Source organism: Hyaloscypha bicolor (genome assembly GCF_002865645.1).
Source record: "Hyaloscypha bicolor E unplaced genomic scaffold K444scaffold_141, whole genome shotgun sequence".
NCBI lineage: Eukaryota > Fungi > Ascomycota > Leotiomycetes > Helotiales > Hyaloscyphaceae > Hyaloscypha > Hyaloscypha bicolor.
Genome location: NW_020194643.1, coordinates 477,322 through 496,298, shown reverse-complemented (window position 1 = coordinate 496,298; position 18,977 = coordinate 477,322). Strand labels below are relative to the sequence as shown.

The window sequence follows — 18,977 nt, the reverse complement described above, 5'->3', positions numbered from 1 at the left end:
ACTGCTGGCGAGAGCGCAAGCTGGGGCGAGAGACTAGTTGTATCGTTTCTTTTCTCTCTGAGAAGAAAAAACCAAACATTATTTGTTTAGCAAGAACTAGTCTAGTTCTATTCTCCCGAAAGGATATTTCCGCACAAATCCCTCACGATGTGCCTTGTTCCTTACTTCCTCTTCTCTCCCAGCCAGTCAACATCCCGATTACACGTTGTGGGGATTGTACGTAAGAATCAGTTTCCGAGGTTTAGTCTTTAGGCGTTATAGGAAAACAAAATGAAAAGGAGCATAGAGAATGAATGTAGAAGGAGCATGCAAGTATGCCTTCTGTTCTACTGAGTCACGTGATGTACTTCACTCTTTGATTGGGGATCTGTTGCTGAGCGCCAAATAGAAGTTGTTGTCCCTTCCTATTAATGTACTCGGTTATTTGAATCGAACGCAGTTTCCTTCTTGCCTTTTTGAAAAAGTGAATAGGGGGCACTTTGAATTTGCGCGAGCCGCGTCGCGCCTTCCAAACCTCTACCTTATTTCTGCAACTTCCGAAGCGGGCCAACCTAACTTGGAAGTTAGTCCCAGAACCTCGTATCGTAATGGTTCGCTTCGATCGAGATGGACGTAAGCACCATCACAAGTTTGCTGCGAGTTTTCCAGTGATCTTGCACGCCTGCCGCGAGTCACGCCACGAAGGCCTCAAGATGTACCAAAGAGCTTTTGATTCCAAGCGGACACTTAATGGTGTCTACTTTAACTTCGAGAAGAATACTCTCTGCCCGGATTTCTGGGCTACCACTCACAACTGGACTTCTTTGTGAAAAAGCTAAGGCCCAGTGACTTGGATCAGGTCGAAAGCATCGTTCTGAGACCACGGCTATTTTATTTTGCGTCCAAATATCCAAGACTCAAAGAAGTGATCTATATGGAATTCTTTGGTCATACCCACAATTATATGAGTACTTGTTCCACTGGAAGAGGTACTTTTCATATCGTGGAGGAGTTTGTCGAATTCAACTCGGAAAATGACTTTCTCTGCCGATACCTAGACCGGACCAGAAATGAGTTCACCAACTTCAAGGAGACCTTTGAAGAAGACCGGCCACGGAGCTAGAGTTGCAATCCAAGTATGGAATTATGTGCATAAAAGGAATTCCTAAGGCGGAAACCTATGTGTAGAGGTACGTGGAGTCGTGGTTGAGTGTCGAGAGAGGAGAGCTTTCGCCTCAACAATTTGTAACCTCGTGAGCACTCGTCTTCTATTGAAGAAGGCCTTTGATTGTATCATTAACGACAAGTACGATCTAGGCAGAAGCGGCATGGAACGGTAGCATAGCTTTATCTCATCGTTATAACTTTCTCTTCGATGCTATCGGGGCAACTTCCTACGGTAGAATCCTGGTAGAGAGAGCTGCCGATCGGTTTCTGCCTTTGAACCAGACATGCAAGCGAGGTTTCCAGCGTTTTTCGTCCCCATTATACACAAACTCCCTTTCTTCAATGGTGACAACCATTATATGATATGAAGATGGATGTTCCTCCATGGGACATTCGAAGCAGTAGACTTCTCAGGAAGCAGTGATGAGTGTTCTGAAAGGACGGGTAAAATGGAAGGAGCGAGAAGCTTCTCAGATGGCAATGGTGGATGTTCCTCGGGTTTGCGGTATAATGAAGGAAATGACAGTTGACAGAAGGCACCTGAATGTCCAAACTCAGCTCTGAATATTCTCTTTAATTGTTTGTGAGCATCTATCTTACTAATTCCCCTTCCACTTCCCAAACCTAGCATAATCCCTATAAAGCGTTGCAAACACAGCCCGTCCGCTCGCATCCAACGCATCATTAATAGCCCTCCTCAACTCCGGCGTTGTGGTATCAAAAATCGCGTACAAGCCTGGGACCATTTTCTCTCTGATCTCAGGCAACATTCTCATCTCCAGTTGTAGCTTGATGTATATCGTGAGCACGAACTGCATATGTTGTCCTGCCATTCTCTTCGCCTTGTCGGTTGCTGATGTTAAGTTATTGTGCTGTGATCCTCGTACGGAAGAAACTGAAGGGTCGCAGATGAGCGTTACCAAGCGAGCAAAAGCAGCGGCGTGCTTGCCATTAAGTTGGTGTTTTGGGGAAGATAGCCAAGATGGTGGAGAGCCAAAGTGCTTTAGAGCATTGGATGTGCTGTGTGGGAGGGGTGTAAATAGGAGCCGGAGCAGTGATTGAATTACTTGGACTACGAGGTGGAAGTGGCCTTGCAGTTTTAGACGGTGGTGTGTGAGTACGGATTGGAGGAGGCGGCATAGGTGGAGATAGATTGTTCCAGAGCGTGTTGCGCGGAGGGGTGGGCTGTTCCGGGAACAGAGGATGGTTATGCTGCCGAGGGTTGTGTCGATGTTGAATTGTGTCAGGGAACGGCCCTGTCGATGTTAGAGAGACTGGGTTGAATGGATGGGAGAGGGGTTACCTTGGTTTTTAACATCAGCTCAAGAGTCTCGCTAATGACGCAGAACTGCCGGACGCCAGACGCTTTCCAGAGAGTACTGCAGAGAATGGAGTACGCTTCTGATAAGTCAAGACCGACTCCGTCCTCTTTCTTATTATCTTCGTTTTCTTCCTCTTCCGCTGCTTTGCGGGTATCTTCCATTGATATGATGACTTGCCTAGCCGCAAGTAGTTTGTCAAGTCGACTCAACCCGACTAACCCTAGTCCGAAGATCGAGTCAAGTAGCTTGAGCTTGTCTAATTTATCTTTGCTGTTCATCGATGCTAATACCTTCTGCGTGATTGACTGCCTGCCATTTACGGTCGAGACATCACCCTCAAGGAGCTCTTCTTCGATAATATTTGATCCATGAACAGCTAAAAATGTCTCAAGTCGCTTTCCAATATGCAATTCGGTATCCTGAACCCGGGAACAAAATGCTTTGGTGTCATCCCCGAGCTCCGCCACTTTCGATGGGTCAACTCCCAAGGCACCGAGAGCATCCATGATGCTCAGAATTGTCAAGTGTTCGGTAAGCTGACTGGTCTGGCGTTTGGTCGACTTCTCTTTGCGGGTTCTGTGGAGAAACTCTTTCAACTGCTGTAGAAGTCCAGATTTAAAAGTGCCCGTAATGCTGTCCAGGTCGTCCTTGGTTATAACATTCAGGTCATCTAGTGCAGTTGCTTTGGTCTGGAGGATAGAGAAAGCTGCTCCGAATATCATGATCAAGGCATAGTTGAGTCTATACTTATTCTTCTCGCTGGCCTTCTCTACCTTCTTTCGAATCTGCTTAAAAGCGTCGGAGATGTATGCTTTTTGAGGAGGCTGATCGATGTTCGTATGGACGAAGCTATGGACCGATTAGGAGTGAAATACCACATGAAGAGGCAGAGCTTACACAAAAGTCAGTCTTGTCACTTCTTTGAGCAAAGCAAGATTAACTTGTCGACGAGGAATCTCGGCGTGTGCCAAAGTATCTGCAAGATGCACAAGCTCCTTGAAGTTCATTCCCTGACAATATTAGATTCATTTCGTCAATACTGACCAGCTTTTGCTTACTTCATAGAGCACAGGGCGTTGCATAAACTTAATCTTCAGACTGAGAACAGCAGGATCTAGGGCGGTTGATTTATATGACAGTCCTTGGGAGTCATCCGCTGCAGAGTCTCCGGTTGGAAGCCAGCTTCTGAAAATCCTCTCCCTTGTCTTCTTGTTCTGAACGAGTGAAACGGGCACCTGGAGTAGGGACTTGACTGCGAAGGCATTGGTGCCGGACGATCTGATAATCGGGTTGCTTATGTTGGTCTGGTTTTGCAACATGGTGTCGATCAATATTTCTATATAGGCAAGAAAATTAGAAATTTGGTAAGAGAGATGGAACAGTAAAATCATTGTTGCTTACCGATAAGTGGTTCACTGTTGAGTACGTTCTCGCTGTGCAAAATAGTCATCCATAAGTCAGGATACGCTTTAGGATTCAGTCGCAACCAATCAATCGAGGCAACCGAGTTTTCTGGAATGCTGGCAGAAGCTATCCAGAAAACATTTTGCAACATATCCTTGAATAATTTGCGGTCTAGTTCAAGCCCAAGCCTATAACAATTAGTCAGTGCATCTGTATGCGAATTCCGGATTCATGTGAAAGACTTACTCGAGTATCTTCGGGTAGTCAACAAACACAGATTTAGCCAATGACCAGGTTGTCCATCCTAATCCTGGTTCTAATGCATTGTGGGTCGAGCCGCAAACCTCACTGCCCAGATCTTCCCCTCCTTTGAGTTCTCCAGTTCTCCATTTCATCTCTTGGGCCAGTTGCCGAAGAACGTTGAGTGCGAATGGCTTGCACGAGGCTTCCATCGGGCTGTCTTTTCCCGCGGAATTCCACGCGGCGCAAAGAAATCGTACAACTTCGAGTTTCTCCAGTGGAGACGCATTTCCAATAACGTTAGAAAGACCTTTGCTTAACAAAGACTTGAACGGCTTGACTCTTGGAACCTGTCCCCATAATTTGGCGAGCTCGCTAACATCAGGAGTCATCAGCCAATCTAATGATCTAGAAAGAATCCTCCAGGACCGCCATTTGTACCTGTCATCCAACTTGTCAGAGACGCCATTATCAAACATAATACGATAAAGTCGTAGTCCTATAGTATCAACTACCTCCTCGTGATGAATGGATCCGGCAATAGCTTCGAGGAGGATGCACACTGCATCAGGATGCTCAGTGACCTCAAACAAAAGCCAGTCGAGGATTTGAGTGATTTGCTGAAGAGTCAGAGATGGTTCCAATAACTTGCTAAGCTGTGATTGAAGGGCATCGTCTTCCCAAGCACCGAAGCCCATATCGAAGCGCCTAGCCTCTTTTCGAAGCCTGTCAAACTCAATAAGTTGTGCAAGCCAATGCCGAAGAAAGCCAGGCAGATCTCGAGCTTTAGCGAAATCGCCCATGAGAGGAACCAGAACTTCTGAAACAACTTGATCAGAGAGCAGAGTCCATGAATCCTCGATCGAGGTTTTGGTAATCCTATCGAGAAGTTCCTTGAGTAAGTCTCGCTCCTCGTTGGGGATGAGGAACACATTTGCATCGAGCTTTATGATTGTTGCCAAGAGATCCCAACTATCTCGTCCTTCAGGCAGGGCGTATTCCGAGGTCATAATTTGCAAGTCCGCGAGATCAAGACCGAGTTTGTGATCTATAGCACACTGAAGCAAAGCACCAATAGCCTTCCTATTGCTTGCAGCATTTTGTGCTGGCATTGCATCTTTCAGTGCCTTGAAAACTGTCTGGAGCCACGTGTCATCATTTGGTCGTCGTCGCCGAGATCCATGAGGTTGAATTGACCGAATTGCAACTTCAAAGAGTTGAGAAGTATTGGCCGTATCCTGGAGAACAGAGAGTTTCGTCAACCTGGACAAGAGGTCGGAATCTGGGTTTACCCATTTTGCTGCCTTCGCTGGGTTCATTATATTCCGAGAAATAAGTTGCTCCAATTGTGGTGCCCAGTCAAATTTTGAGAATTTGCGATCTTTCACTGCACGGAGCAGAGATAGAATCGGCGGAGTGCAATGTCGAGAAAACAGTATCAGTGAAGTTTCTTCTGCCTCTGCTGTATGGCTGTTCCATATCTCGATAAATGGTGCAATCCAGCTTTGTAAATTCTCTGTGTCCGGGTCCCCAATTTCGAGGGCACTCTGGCACAGAGAAATCCACGATCCCAGAACTACTGCTGCCTCCTCCGCAGCTGTTCTGATTACAGTCTTCATATACTCTGCTGAAAATGACGAATTTGTTCCTTCCTCAGAAGTACTCGCGGTTGACTTGGTAGATGCTATTATGACATCCATGACTGAAGATATGGCACCGATCAAGTCCGGTAAGTCGTCGTTTTGGCAGCTGGAACTCCCGACCAGCTCCCCTGTATGCTTTCGCTTCTTGGAAGGTTTCCGTTGCTTTTTTTCCTCTTCAGAACCCGAGCCAGATGCTGACACAGCATCCAACATATCTACTTCTCTGGGTGACGTCCGTACTTCCTCCAATGTCTGTTTTAGAATCGACATGAACTTCTTTTCGATGAGGGCTCGGGCTCCGGTGGACAGAGGAAGAACCTTCAGAAGATAGCATAATAACCGCCATGATGACGGTGTATTTCTAATTCACATGTCAGAGTTAGTCTTCACTAAATGAGTGAAGTATACCTTGGTTTAACATCTGCAGATGCGTGCAACCTCTTCAGCAGCCACTTCAACAACCACTCTTCCCTCCCATGGTATATAGCTATTCTTAGCTTCTCTCCCCCTTTAATAACACCTTGTGTACATCTGCCAATCGTGGCCAAATCAACTCCAACAAACTTCGCAGCCTCCCCAAGTTGTTGGTCGAATGGCGCACGCTGCTTTTCCAGTTCAGCGAGATCTTCTTGCGCAGTGCGAGATTTGGACGTCTAACACAGCCTGAATCAGCAAAAGCCCCTTCTTCCGCAAGTATTTGAAGGTCTCCTTACCATCGTATTCGAATTTGTTCAAAAATCTGCACTTGTCACAGCGAATTTCCAAACTCATCTCGCAGTCAAAAAATTCCCCATTGTAACCGGCAGAATTCCGCTCCACCATTCCTCATTTGGCTTCGCTGTTGACCGCCCCAAAATCTGGCGATCCGGTTCCTGGCGACGAAAACGACATTACAGCTCAGAACCATACATTTCCTGCTTCAACAAATCTCGCGGTATGTCAATTGGCCCCTTGAAGCTGCAGAGAATAATGGAGATGAGGCTGACGGTAGATAGGAAGAAAAAAGATGCCTGAGACGTCGATTGCTCCTCCGCCCGTGCCGGCAACACGACCTGCAAAGCCCGTTTCCGAGGCGCTTTTGAATGAGAAGGTATACTTCCTTCCCTTACCCGCTTCTATATCTTCCTCTTAAGCTAGAGGTGACTTGCTATGTAGGTTGGTAAGGGGAATGGGGCTAATGGGATGCTACAGTGGGACCGCTGCCTCTCCTCCCTCCTGATCCGATCATCACTCGGTCTCTCCTTCGGTGTCGTGTTCTCGGTTCTACTGTTCAAGCGGAGGGCGTGGCCTGCGTGGGTTGGGTTGGGATTTGGTGCGGGAAGGGCTTATGAGGAGTGTAATGGGAGCTTTTTGAGGACGGGGAGGGAGGGAGTTAGAATTCAACGACCGTGAGGAATGAGGGCAATATGGTGGGATTAGAGGTGAGAGCGTGCATTAGAAATGACGGGAGATTGATAGGTGGAGGTGTATGATTGTACAAAGAATACTTGGCTGGCTGTGGGAACGGAGATAATACAACTTTCTCAACTTTGTTGGTCTGCCGAGGCACATGGTTTGCTCTGAAGCTTCCTGGCATAGAAAAGAAGTCTTTGCTATGTTCACTGCAGATTCCGCAGAAGAGAAAGTGCTTTCTGTATTGTATGGAATGCCCAACGGATTGTTCTACTGCCTGCAGTACACATATGCCTCTTGTTCCTATTCAACGCTTAGTCTACCATTCTCGCGCAATTCTCGACCCAAAATGGTTGCACTCCAAGTCTACGAAGGACATATCATGAGTCCATACTCCGTCTCCTCCCCTCCAAGCCACACTCTCCGTCGCAATCCTCCCTGTGGCGCACACTCACGCTCCTGCTTCTCGGGCTCGAAACATCGTTCGTCCCGTCGCCGCACCTCTCTCTATCATATCCATACCCCCAAATATAAATCCCTCTCGGTATGCCGGTCACCACCCTCTCCTCATACGTATCGTGTCTAAGCAGACCTCTCCTCTCGCCTTGCCTTCCCCTCCTTTCCTCTCCACGTTCACCCCTCCGAAACCCATCAAAAAATCCCATTGCCGTCCGCCCCACATCTATTCCAAACTGAAACGCCTTCTTCGGAGCCTCCTCAGCTCTCTTCACATTCTTTTTCGTCTGCTGGCCCACATCCAGATCATCCATCTTTCCTCGGACGAACTTGACGCAGTGTGAGAGGGCGATCCATGCTAGCCAGGTGACCAAGGCGAGAAGCGCAAGAATAGCAAGTAAAAGGAGGAACATTTCGATAGGGGTTGCGATGGCACCAAGACCGGAGGTGTGTGGACGGTTAAGATAGTGGACTTGCGAGATTGATGGTATAGGTTGGAGGGGAGAGCTGCGGTGTGATGCTGACCTGTCGTGGAGGCGTTTGTGCACGAAACGGGCTGACATATTGGAAGATGATCTGAAGAGATCAAGGGTGGACTAGAGAGGAACCGGAGAGCTGGTGATGTGTGCTGGGCACTGTGTGTGTGACCATTGACGTTGGGGGAGAGAATGGCTGGTTCTTGCCAAGAATTGTAACAATATTAGTAAGTGTTTCGATGGAACGTGCTCTAGGTGTTCAAGGTAAAATCTTGAGATGGAAGATTACTATTGCAAGTTATTTTGACCTCTGTCCAGTGTCCCTTCTCTTTTTGAAAGTTGAAGTATAGGTATGCTGCGAGATGGCCTCTAGCTGCCATTCGCTCAAGGAAGGATCGCCCAAGGGATACTTTTGCCTTCTGTGAACAATCAAACAGAGCGAAACGACATTAGAAATATCCAATCAGGACTTGAATTTGCTACTGGCAAAAAATGACGTTGCTCGTCCTGAAATTCAACGAAGATTCTCTAGGGATCTGATAAGTCACTTGAGGTCGAGACTAGAGAAGAGCGCGAACTGTAGCTTCCGGTAGGGAAATCTAGTCTTGGACCGAAAAGGTCAAACTTTCCATGAATAAATACTGAGCGGCCAAGGCGCTTTCTTTATAGGCATAATATCCTTCAGTAGAGAAAGAGCGGTGGTCACATGTGAATTGATATTTCTCCAGCCTTTGTCTGAGTTCTCGAAGCCACGGATATGCATTGCGCATACCCGCAGTATCGATTGCCTTCGAGAGATTGGTGTTCGTCTCATCCAACTTTCGAATCGCTACTGCTGATACAGTTGCCAGGAGATATCGGGGGCATCTTTCTGACAAGCCAATCGAGGTTGAGCGAACCAACACTTGGCACGGCTTGCAAGGCTAAACGTAAGATTTGCGCTTTCTTGAAACGGACGATTGCGAAATGCGAACTGAAGATCAAAAACAGCTCGTTCTCCAGTAACTTCGGTCGTGTCGGGGTCTGACATTTCGTCTTCTAGAAGGAGAATCGAACCGAATTCGACATCCCGTCGCAAAGGAACTACTCTGCCGATGAGCTAGGCCCACTCATCGCGTGGCAAGACATGGATTCCCTAATCCTTCTTGCCCCACGAGATGAAACGGATACAGTAGAAGTTGTTGGCATACAGTAATGAATTATGAAACGCATCAAAAAGGAGATGAATCAGAAGATTCAACCTACGACGGAGTCATGAGGACCTCGAAAGAATCGGAATCTCGAGCCGCCTCGGCCAGACTTTCTACCCACTTTTCTGAAAGATTCAGCCAAGCCTTTGGTGGCCGATCTTAGGGAAAGAGGCGGATCCAGACGAGTGGAGAACGGTGATGAGGCAAAGCCTTTGTGCTATTGGACATGGATATGTTTCTGTGCGTTTCACAATTTTGCGGTGTCTTATGCAAGTGGGAGGCTCGAGCGGGGAATGATGGATGAACTCTGTGCGGTGGGCCACCTCAGAACATGAAGATCACCTTGACAGACGGGCCACTGCTAAAGTTGTTATGTGCGTTAAGTGGCACAAACATCGCGAACATGTACGGTCTGATCCTCCAGCTTGATTCATCACCATGCATGCACAGAATACCGCCCCCAAGGCTATCTCCGTGCCTGACTATTGGACAGGGTCTCGACGAGGAGGCGTTCTGGCTGCAGCCGAGCAAATTGTCCCGACCACCTCTGTGCCTGAGAGTCCCTGGGAGATCAGGTTGCATCTGGGGCGAGATTTTGAGGTGATTTTCTGATGCCTCACCTCTGGCAAGGGAGATCGTGACTCAAGCTAGAAATAGAACTCAACTTTGGCAGCAGATCTGTTTGCTGGATCAGTTTCTGAGACGAAACTCGTTCTCCTTTTTACCCAATCCCGGACATTTAAATTCATCATTCAGGCATCGGGCTGCTCTTGCGCCTTTGATCCTGGTGTCAGGAGAAGACCCTTGAAGCGAGTCCACGGTAACCCGCATCCCTTGTCGGCACAGCGGGCGCTGACCTGAGCCTGGCCGAAAGGGGGGAGAGAAGGTCGAGGAGACATGACTGCCCCGCGAGTCACGGCTTTCTTCTTTGATGTTGAATGCCTTTTCTTGCAAACCTCACGAGACACACTCACACTCACGACGGCATCCGGTCAGCAGCACCAACTCGCACCGACTTTTATATCAAACTCTAACCTATTTTCAAGGAGATCGCCGCTTGTACACTTGCAGCTGCTGCTAGCAACTCGTCAAATAGGCACTAACCTAAACGAACACCACTAGCCCGCCTCTCCATCCTGCACCTCCTCTCCGTCGCTCCTCCTTTGCATTACCAAACATCTACTCTTTGCAAATCCCCTCGAAATATCCCAATCGACGGCGCGTTTCCTCTGCACGACCTTGGACGGCGGAAGGACGCGATTCCTCTCAGGTACGTCTGATCAGTGAACTCTCATCAATCCCAAACACCAGTAGGCTTGCCAAGCCAAACTTCCTCTCAAACTTTTGGCTTCGGGCTTGCAAAGCTTCAACAGTTGAACCGCTACTGCGCTTCGTTAACCAACACCTGACCCGCCGCTGTCCTATCTCGCCATCATTGCTGTTGCTGAAAGCAGCTTCGTGACTGTCTGACTCGAGATCGGATTGAAAGTGAAGGGAAATTTCGCTAATTCACTTCGCTTCAGAACTGCCATTTCCCGCATCCAACTTTGGACCATCATCGTCAGCATCAGCGCATCCACAACCTTCCCAATTCCCGATCGCGCGAGCGGATACATAACAAACCGGCAAGATGGGTTGCGGTATGAGCACAGAGGAGAAGGAGGGCAAGGCCCGGAACGAGGAGATTGAGAACCAGTTGAAGAGAGATAAGATGATGCAGCGAAATGAGATTAAGATGCTTCTTCTCGGTCAGTATATGGGAATCGACCGAAACAGCAGGCGCTAGGCCCGTTGCTAATGTCTCTGTAGGAGCCGGTGAATCTGGAAAGTCGACAATCCTGAAGCAAATGAAGCTGATCCACGAGGGTGGGTACTCGCGCGATGAGCGCGAATCGTTCAAGGAAATCATCTTCAGCAACACAGTCCAGTCAATGCGCGTAATCCTCGAGGCCATGGAGTCGCTCGAGCTTCCTTTGGATGACCAGAGAGCCGAATACCATGTTCAAACCATCTTCATGCAACCGCAACAAATCGAGGGTGACAATCTTCCTCCGGAGGTTGGTGGTGCCATTGCTGCTTTGTGGAGAGATGCCGGCGTTCAAGACTGCTTCAAGCGATCAAGAGAGTACCAATTGAACGACTCTGCGAGATAGTAAGTCTCATTTCTCCATTTTCAATCTGCACTCGGTATCCCAGCCGAGCTAGCGAACACTGTCGCGCGAGGGGTCGGAATCGCTCCGAGAACTTCAATGATTGCAGTCAAGTGGTGTCAGGAATGCCGTCAGTTGCAGAGGCCAATATCAGCCGGCGCCGAATACTCGACACTTTAGATTTTGCCCTAGTCAAAGTGATCAGTCGCTAACGTACTGTTTGTGCTCAGCTACTTCGACAACATTGACCGCATTGCCCAGCCCGACTACATGCCAAATGACCAAGACGTCCTCCGATCGCGTGTCAAGACCACAGGTATCACGGAAACCACCTTCATCATTGGAGACCTCACTTACCGCATGTTCGATGTTGGTGGACAGCGTTCCGAGCGTAAGAAGTGGATCCATTGCTTCGAGAATGTTACTACTATCCTCTTTCTCGTTGCCATCTCCGAGTACGACCAGCTTCTTTTTGAAGATGAGACCGTCAACCGTATGCAGGAGGCGCTCACATTGTTCGATTCCATCTGCAACTCGCGCTGGTTCATCAAGACCTCAATCATCCTGTTCTTGAACAAGATTGATCGTTTCAAGGAGAAGCTCCCAGTCAGCCCAATGAAGAACTACTTCCCCGATTACGAAGGTGGTGACGACTATGCTTTGGCCTGCGACTATATCCTGAATCGCTTCGTCAGCTTAAACCAGCACGAGACGAAGCAAATCTACACCCACTTCACTTGCGCCACCGATACCACCCAGATCCGATTCGTCATGGCTGCAGTCAACGGTATGTAATAGTGCTGGACTTCTCGTTATTCACCTACTAATTACCTACAGATATCATCATTCAAGAAAACCTCCGTCTCTGCGGTCTCATCTAAACCCGACTGCTTCACCTGAACGATTTCCTTGACTCGAATACATGGCGTTCTGCAAAACAGGGGGCACTTTACTATACCACACTGGCACAAACCACAAATCGTGTCTCTTCTCCATATCGTCTTGGCTGCTTCTTCCGCGGACTGGATACACCGATATAGGGAGACAGGCTGATTCTGCTGGACAGCTTGCGATGCCTTTGTTTCTATCGACTTCACTGTGTTTATTTTCCTTCCGTTTTCGGGGCGCCTTTCCTCCTGGTTAGCACAGGCAATTCCTTTCTTGACAATCATTGAGAGGAGTTGTTTCTTGCTGCTTCCACCATTGTCGAGTACCCGTTTCTTCGAATTTCTAGTTTTCCATTTTACTTTTATTAATAGGCTACGACGAAAATCCTACTGGTTGAAGTCGATCCTCTCCCTCAATGGAGGACAAAATGATGGGGGATGATGTTGCATGTAGTTGATGAAGTTGCGGAGTTGATATGATAGGGTGGCGGTGGGGCGCTGGCGGGCTACACATGCGAGGAAGGCCGGAGAGAAATGAGTGGGATGTATTATGTCTGCTGGATGCCGGCTTATGTGCTGCCAAACAAAACTCATGGGAGAGCGGTAGTTCAATAGAGATGATTGATAATGAGGTCTAGTGATGCTCTGTGATTTACTGCTTTCGACCCTGCTGAACGTAGGCTCCGACATTCTTCCTAACATAGCGGCTGGAAGTAGAATTTCACGTCAAGTGTGCAAAGTCTTACGTTAGGGATTTCCCCTCAGATATGGTAAGAGATCTGGGGCGAACAATGAGCGGCTGGATTGGCCTCGGGGCAAGGAGCAGGAAGCAGTCGGGATAGCTAAACACCACGCAGCAGACACCTCCACAGGCCACCTTCAATTCTTGTCAAAGCTGGTTTGGCATACTCGTCTTGGAAGGGTTCAAAGGCTGAAATGATTCCACCGTCGGATGCCCCTGAAGGGTGTATACTTGACAGCAATTCATAAAATGGACTGGATTGATGCAGATGGGTTTGAAGACATATTTTCTCTGATATTGTGGAATTTCGTTGTCAAAGAGTAATTTGTTGAGTAAAAAGATGGCGGTGGTAGCTGTGCAGATGGGAAAGGAAATAGGGATGTTTGGAGAGTCCCCCTAACCCTTCGTTGATAGAGAATGGATATCGGAGGCCTTGTTTCTCATCTCTTTGGGAAGAGGCTCCTTCAGGTTATTTATAGGCTTGGCTCGATATGAATTTAGTTTGCGTACTTTCTATCAATGGGAATGAAAAACTAGGTTATTTGATAACCGCAAAAGTCTATGCTTGATATGAGGCTGGTGCGTTGAGAAGTCGAGTTGGTGGCACCAAAATGATTGGTTCATATCAGGCAGCCACGCCTTCCCGCCACAACCTGATGTTATCAACTTCTCCAGCCTGTCCACCTCCAAATGTCTACAACTTCATCAACATCGCAATGATATCCCATCCCCGGGTTTCTAATCAACCTCAACCATCTCCCGAACTCTACTGAGGTCTACCCTGCCCGGAATCAAAATCACGATGCACTATTTATCACTGCAGCTGCTGATAGCACTCAGCCTTATCTTTCAGCTGATCGCGGGACTTGTGACTTTGCAAACGATTAGGAACTTGACGACTTTGACGGATGAGTGCAAGGATATGATTGTGGATAGTGGAGGAGTGGTGGTTGATGAGTTGGCGAGGGTGCTCGGAGGAGGTCAGGTGGTGTTGAATAGTGGGGAGGAGGTTGAGGATGTAAGTTCTGATGTCTGCTCCTGGGATGGCTACAGATGGAAAAGTAAAGGGAATGGTAGCGATAGAGGCTGCAAGTGTTGGGGGTGGATCAAAGTAGTGCAACAACTGAGTCCTGAGAGAGGCACCCTGCTAGCTCAGTCCGACTCAACAATGCTCGACACGTGGATAGAAGTGGATTCAATCACGGAGTTGAAGACTCCAGAGCTAACAACACCATAGGCAGTCGCCGCAGCCCTAAGAATGCTATGTTCAGACCTCTTGATCGAGCTCGAGAAGCCGCTATCTTCTTCTACGCCCCACTTGCCTGAGGTACTTCGCCTTCCCCCACCTGCTAAGAGCCCCACTGATATCCGCTTTTAGAAACAATGCCAAGTAGTCAAGAAAGAGTACCACGAATTTCTAGCCTCGACCGTTCAGTTTCTGCATGAAGTTCAAGAGAGACAAATGCTCTGGCATTGGGGGCCTTACTCTCCTGTCTTTAATGCTCTGGTTTGGATGCAGGGACTTTGGGCTAGTCGGCAAGCGGTAAGCTTTCTCATTTGCTGCCAATCGCCATGGTGTTGCCTCTCACTGTCTCCCACAATATGGGCTCTTTTGATGCTTGAAAGTCAGATCCCAACGTATCTAGAGAAGCAAGCCAGGACAGCAGATTGGTCGTTCGAGAGCCCTTGCTAATACTTGGACAGAATAACCAAAACAGGAGTTTTATAGAGCAGCAAATGGGTCTATATTCAGCGACCGGCTGCTTTGGGAAGAGCCAAGAGGTTTTGCGGAGGGATGTGGAGCTGGTGGAGTATATGAACGACTTGATTGATACTTTCAATTGATTGAAGCACTGGTAAAAGGCGATTGTCCAGCAAGGCTGGGAAGAATCAGATTATCGAATATCAGAGAAAGACGTCTTGAAAGCGTCTAAACCCGATGGGGACAATGAGTCATTGTATGAAATGCATAGCGTTTCTCTTCTACCAAATATGGAAAGCCCTAATGCGCCTGATCCGATCGGAGCAATGAGCGATTAGTGTATAGTGCATACCCTTTCTCTTCCAAATATAGAAGCCTCCTTGTCCCGAGGCGATTATAAAAGCCAGTCAGCCAGCAACACGCAATGGACGTCGGACTTTAGGCATGTACAGCCCCTCCCATGGCGGGAGTGAGGAGAGTGTCCGGGATACGTCCGTTTGTTCATTGGTATTCTTCACCAATTCTTCACATGTTCGCCCGTCCATTGATATCAGTCTGTCAACTCTCGTAGTAGCAAGAGATAGCCTTCGAAATATTCTGTGTCAACAATTCCGTCGTTGTCACAGACGAAAGTTCATCCAATATGTTCCGCAGAAAGCAGATAACTCCGGATGACAAGAATGGAATAATCGTCACATCTTTTTTGTCATCGCACACGATGACACCATTGCCCCATTTGACAACAAAACGTGTCACTTTCTCGGTACGTTTGTAAGACTTACTAAAATAAATGGAGTATCTACGAAAGGCATGATCGTGAAAGTGAAGGACGGCAGTAGAGGACAGAGAGGAGTAAGCAGCATGTAGAATAGTCCTTGGTCGAGTGGGACAATCGTAACTATCACTTGGATGGTCTTAATCTTAAGATCGGTTGGGGCGAACGAGCGTGTTTCGTTCGGTAGAGAGCTTTGCCGAATAGTTGTGGGAAGGTTGTTGCATTCTGAGAGAGAAATTGGATGGCGCGTAAAGAAACACTGACCTTTGGACCTTGGCCTACATTAGAATTCAAAGGCTCAGGACGGTTGTTGACTTGCTTGTGGAAGTGACGCTGACTTGGGAAGTCAGGATTCGTGCAATGTGCAACGAAACGAAGGCCATGGATGGATGCAGGTAGATTGAATGTAGTTCGAGTCTAGATAGAATTGTGGAGGATAAAGGTGTACATTGAGCGAGATCCTTGTTGAGAAAGTCCAATAATGCTAGAACAATCATAGATATTAGAAATACACCTCTTTATACACAACGTACAACATCTCAGCTGAGCAATGACCATCGCTTCCAAAGACCCCTCGAAAGGCTATACAAGTCCATTATCCGCCATAGGAAATTCCGTGTTCCCAAACAAGCGGAAGAGAGTCGACTGCCATGCATCACTGTACTGTTCTGTAGACAACCAGCCACCATCATCAGCATCGTCATCCACCATATACCCAGCTCCACTCCCTGTCTCTCTCGAATCGAAGACACTCTGCATCCCACCCATCGGGTTCACTCTCGAACCTTCACTTCTCTCACCCTGTTGATGAACGGGATTCACCGAGTGGAGTTGAGTCTGGTTGGCAAAGCCTAGACTCTCACGATCAAAGATCGCCCACTCGTTGTCGAAGCTCTCAGCATTGATGCCGAGCATTGGATCTGGGTCTGGTGCTGGACGAGGCGTATGCATGTTTTGCAATGCGGATTCGAGACGGGAGGCCAGTCGGTGACGGAGGGAGGGAGAGGGTTGGTGGGTTAGGGTTAGCATGTTTAGATGAGATTGGATTTGGATGAAATCTGGTGGTTTGTTAGATTAAGGATGATGGATGGGAAAAGGAGGAAGGTACCGTCTGGCTCGGAGATGCCACCTTCGACTCCTTGCAAGACGAGAAGAGCGGCCCAGGTTATCATCTGTTCTGTTAACTAGGAGTAGAGAGGATGTTGGAGCGCAGCTTACTACAAGATCCCAATTTGACCAGATTCCCTTGTCTTCGTTTTGAAGTTTCAATGTTGCTCGGGCAGAGACCAGGAGTTCATGACGCTCCATCGAAGCTACATTGTTGGAAAAGAGGTCGAAGCCTCGAGCGGGGTGGTAGATTGAAAGGACGAATAGTCGGTGGAGGCTGTATTGCCGAAAGATCATCAGACTGTCGTGTTCAGGGTCATTGGGCTCTTCAGTTAGGCGTCAGTCCTGCAGCAGAAGGGTGCAAATGGCAACAAACTGTTCCATAATACAAGCCAATCATCCAGCTGTCTTGCCCATTCCCGGATTACTTTCCCGTCTGCTTCGGTGAAGACGGAAGGTGGCCGAGGAGAGGTTGGAACTTGATTCGAGGAGATGAACGCCCAGATGGTGGGGAGGCCACGCCCCGTGAAATGGCTTAGTCCGAAGTGCATCATCTGCGTGAGACTGTAAAAGGGATCTTTTGCGGAGGTCTGCAGCTGCCGCAGGGAAGGGAGGGGCGCTTCTTTGGGCACAATTGGACATGACATATGGAGGGAAGCATGCTCGAGGTCAATGATCTGTTGCATACGTGAGCAGGGATGTCTGCGGAAGTATATGGGGGATGAGTGAGGAGGCGTGATGCAGATTGTGGAGACTTGGTGGCTTCGTGGGAGGCGATGCGATATCTGGTAAAAGGTGGTGAAGTCATTGGAGATGCCCAACTCACTTGCAGCCCAGAAAACAGTCCTTGCCATTCATGAGATCTCTCATCGATGTGAACTGGACAGAAATCAAGTGTGAGGCGGTATCCCATCGATATCCAGAGCCCCGTGGTCTCAATAAAAGCTTCTGAGATCAGCCCAGCAAGGATCAGACCGAGAACATTTTGGAAAGCTTTCTGCTCCTCGCTCAGCTTTGCATTCTCGGTGATGATGGTGCCCGACTCAGTCCGTTGAGCTGCTTGAACTGGGACTGCCAACTCCGAAATTGCGTTGCAGGTAGCAACAAAGTAGGCAGGCGCGAGGGCCGCAAACTCGGGCGAGGAGTGATGGAGAGCAGAAACGTAGAGTATAGCTGCAAGGAGAAGGGGCGTGGGGGTGGACGATGTTTTCTTCTTTGATAGGAAGTGAAGACCCGGCATATTTTTGTGAAACCTAACATCAACTCAGATACCCAAATCAAGTTTCTCCCGTTCAACTTACGAAAGCCAGAGCTGTTGGATTACCCCACGTTCCCATATATTGGAGGGTTGAGGAGGCCTCGTTGCCTCTTTCAGGTATGTTGCAGCTGTCCAAACTCCATGAAAAGGAGAGTCCACTTCAGCAGAGCGAAGGGTAACGTCATCGTCAACATGTTGCTGCCCAGGTGAAGCAATACCGAGTAGAGCTTCGATTTTCTCTAATCTGCTGAGCACGGTTTGAGGATCGAGTGATGGCTGGGCAGCAATCCGCCTCCCAGAACTCTCGGATGTCGGCCGAGGGCTAGAAGGTTCTTGAACAACAGCGGCCTGGGCAATTTAGCTGGGATGAAGATGCTCTGCCCACTGATGCATACTGACATTCGCCCGAGGTTTGAATATGCATGGCGTGTTGTTCAATCGACATCTTCGGCATGAAGCGCTTCGGTCCGGATCAACCTCACATTTCATCTGAATTCGTCAGAAAAGGCGTAAAGGGGGTGCGAACAGATATTGCCACCTTCTGCCGGCGACAATTGACTGGGGAATAATCAGCACGGAATCAGACGAGTTTACGTGTTGCTCACCGCAAGCCTTTGTGGGTTTGGGACCCAAGACTGTGGCGGCATGTTTGCTGCTCATCGTCTTGGCTCAATGTTCCACGTGACAGATCAAGACTACAAAAAGGGGGGAGTATGGTAGCATGGGACGGTTGTTTACAGTACTCGGTGACGGGCCTGTGAGTCGTGCGTTTCTTGTGGGCCTAGTCCCTTTTGGGATTTACAATAAGAGCGGGGCCGCTGCAGATCTCGCCCAGAACATGCATGTACCCTCGATTTTCACGATGATTATGCACCCTCAAAACACGCGCAGTAACCTCCAACTCTTGTAACTCTCATAATGCGAGTATGGTGATCCTGCCAATGCGAGCGATCTTCATCTTACCACGGGAACTGTCAACCCTCGCCGGGTGGTAACATCCTAGGGCAATATCGATGGTTTGCATTTGCCCTGGTCCGTGAAAGTCCGCTCTTCAAGGTTGGCAGATCGATCGGTGACGGAAACGTGA

At 48.4% G+C, this 18,977-nt stretch overlaps 7 protein-coding genes across 7 annotated transcripts; 4 read left to right on the top strand and 3 right to left on the bottom strand.

Moving 5' to 3' along the window:
- Window positions 1–1,309: 1,309 nt before the first annotated feature.
- K444DRAFT_599129 (uncharacterized protein) lies at window positions 1,310–6,498 on the bottom strand. The gene is made up of 9 exons (XM_024878556.1): window positions 6,469–6,498; window positions 6,164–6,408; window positions 4,119–6,116; window positions 3,870–4,060; window positions 3,527–3,804; window positions 3,366–3,478; window positions 2,450–3,317; window positions 1,747–2,402; window positions 1,310–1,686 (listed from the first exon to the last, which is right to left on the bottom strand). Coding segments are annotated over exons 1-9 (4,353 nt in total). The 5' UTR covers window positions 6,472–6,498; the 3' UTR covers window positions 1,310–1,685.
- A 263-nt stretch (window positions 6,499–6,761) lies between these two features.
- K444DRAFT_646643 (DUF543-domain-containing protein) lies at window positions 6,762–7,147 on the top strand (the record flags this gene model as incomplete). Its single annotated transcript, XM_024885225.1, has 2 exons — window positions 6,762–6,845; window positions 6,947–7,147. The coding sequence occupies 2 exons, from the start codon at window positions 6,762–6,764 to the stop codon at window positions 7,145–7,147; spliced, it is 285 nt and encodes a 94-aa protein (XP_024730634.1).
- A 190-nt stretch (window positions 7,148–7,337) lies between these two features.
- Window positions 7,338–8,501, bottom strand: K444DRAFT_145671 (uncharacterized protein). The gene has a single exon (XM_024870558.1). The coding sequence runs from the start codon at window positions 8,164–8,166 to the stop codon at window positions 7,528–7,530; it is 639 nt and encodes a 212-aa protein (XP_024730633.1). The 5' UTR covers window positions 8,167–8,501; the 3' UTR covers window positions 7,338–7,527.
- A 2,398-nt stretch (window positions 8,502–10,899) lies between these two features.
- On the top strand, window positions 10,900–12,300 carry K444DRAFT_646642 (guanine nucleotide-binding protein alpha subunit; the record flags this gene model as incomplete). The annotated part of the gene is made up of 4 exons (XM_024885224.1): window positions 10,900–11,017; window positions 11,079–11,421; window positions 11,650–12,206; window positions 12,257–12,300. 4 exons carry the CDS (start codon window positions 10,900–10,902, stop codon window positions 12,298–12,300), a joined length of 1,062 nt encoding a protein of 353 aa, XP_024730632.1.
- A 1,393-nt stretch (window positions 12,301–13,693) lies between these two features.
- Window positions 13,694–14,375, top strand: K444DRAFT_618914 (uncharacterized protein). Its single transcript, XM_024881421.1, has one exon. It carries the CDS (start codon window positions 13,851–13,853, stop codon window positions 14,283–14,285), a length of 435 nt encoding a protein of 144 aa, XP_024730631.1. The 5' UTR covers window positions 13,694–13,850; the 3' UTR covers window positions 14,286–14,375.
- Window positions 14,286–15,152, top strand: K444DRAFT_618913 (uncharacterized protein). The gene is made up of 3 exons (XM_024881420.1): window positions 14,286–14,375; window positions 14,427–14,591; window positions 14,753–15,152. The coding sequence occupies exons 1-3, from the start codon at window positions 14,307–14,309 to the stop codon at window positions 14,891–14,893; spliced, it is 375 nt and encodes a 124-aa protein (XP_024730630.1). The 5' UTR covers window positions 14,286–14,306; the 3' UTR covers window positions 14,894–15,152.
- A 782-nt stretch (window positions 15,153–15,934) lies between these two features.
- On the bottom strand, window positions 15,935–18,613 carry K444DRAFT_667996 (uncharacterized protein). The gene is made up of 9 exons (XM_024887359.1): window positions 18,496–18,613; window positions 18,429–18,448; window positions 18,290–18,379; window positions 17,934–18,238; window positions 17,459–17,885; window positions 17,009–17,309; window positions 16,744–16,958; window positions 16,634–16,709; window positions 15,935–16,583 (listed from the first exon to the last, which is right to left on the bottom strand). The coding sequence occupies exons 1-9, from the start codon at window positions 18,548–18,550 to the stop codon at window positions 16,108–16,110; spliced, it is 1,965 nt and encodes a 654-aa protein (XP_024730629.1). The 5' UTR covers window positions 18,551–18,613; the 3' UTR covers window positions 15,935–16,107.
- Window positions 18,614–18,977: the final 364 nt, after the last annotated feature.

Coding starts and splice junctions, on each gene's coding strand:
- K444DRAFT_618913 (XM_024881420.1), top strand. CDS start 14,307: ATGCTATGTTCAGACCTCTTGATCGAGCTCGAGAAGCCGCTATCTTCT. Junction 14,376..14,426: donor CTACGCCCCACTTGCCTGAG/GTACTTCGCCTT, acceptor ATCCGCTTTTAG/AAACAATGCCAAGTAGTCAA. Junction 14,592..14,752: donor TTTGGGCTAGTCGGCAAGCG/GTAAGCTTTCTC, acceptor ATACTTGGACAG/AATAACCAAAACAGGAGTTT.
- K444DRAFT_145671 (XM_024870558.1), bottom strand. CDS start 8,166: ATGTCAGCCCGTTTCGTGCACAAACGCCTCCACGACAGGTCAGCATCA.
- K444DRAFT_667996 (XM_024887359.1), bottom strand. CDS start 18,550: ATGAGCAGCAAACATGCCGCCACAGTCTTGGGTCCCAAACCCACAAAG. Junction 18,380..18,428: donor TCAATTGTCGCCGGCAGAAG/GTGGCAATATCT, acceptor TGACGAATTCAG/ATGAAATGTGAGGTTGATCC. Junction 16,710..16,743: donor GGTCAAATTGGGATCTTGTA/GTAAGCTGCGCT, acceptor CTCTACTCCTAG/TTAACAGAACAGATGATAAC.
- K444DRAFT_599129 (XM_024878556.1), bottom strand. Junction 6,117..6,163: donor TCTGCAGATGTTAAACCAAG/GTATACTTCACT, acceptor CATGTGAATTAG/AAATACACCGTCATCATGGC. Junction 2,403..2,449: donor AGCTGATGTTAAAAACCAAG/GTAACCCCTCTC, acceptor TAACATCGACAG/GGCCGTTCCCTGACACAATT.
- K444DRAFT_618914 (XM_024881421.1), top strand. CDS start 13,851: ATGCACTATTTATCACTGCAGCTGCTGATAGCACTCAGCCTTATCTTT.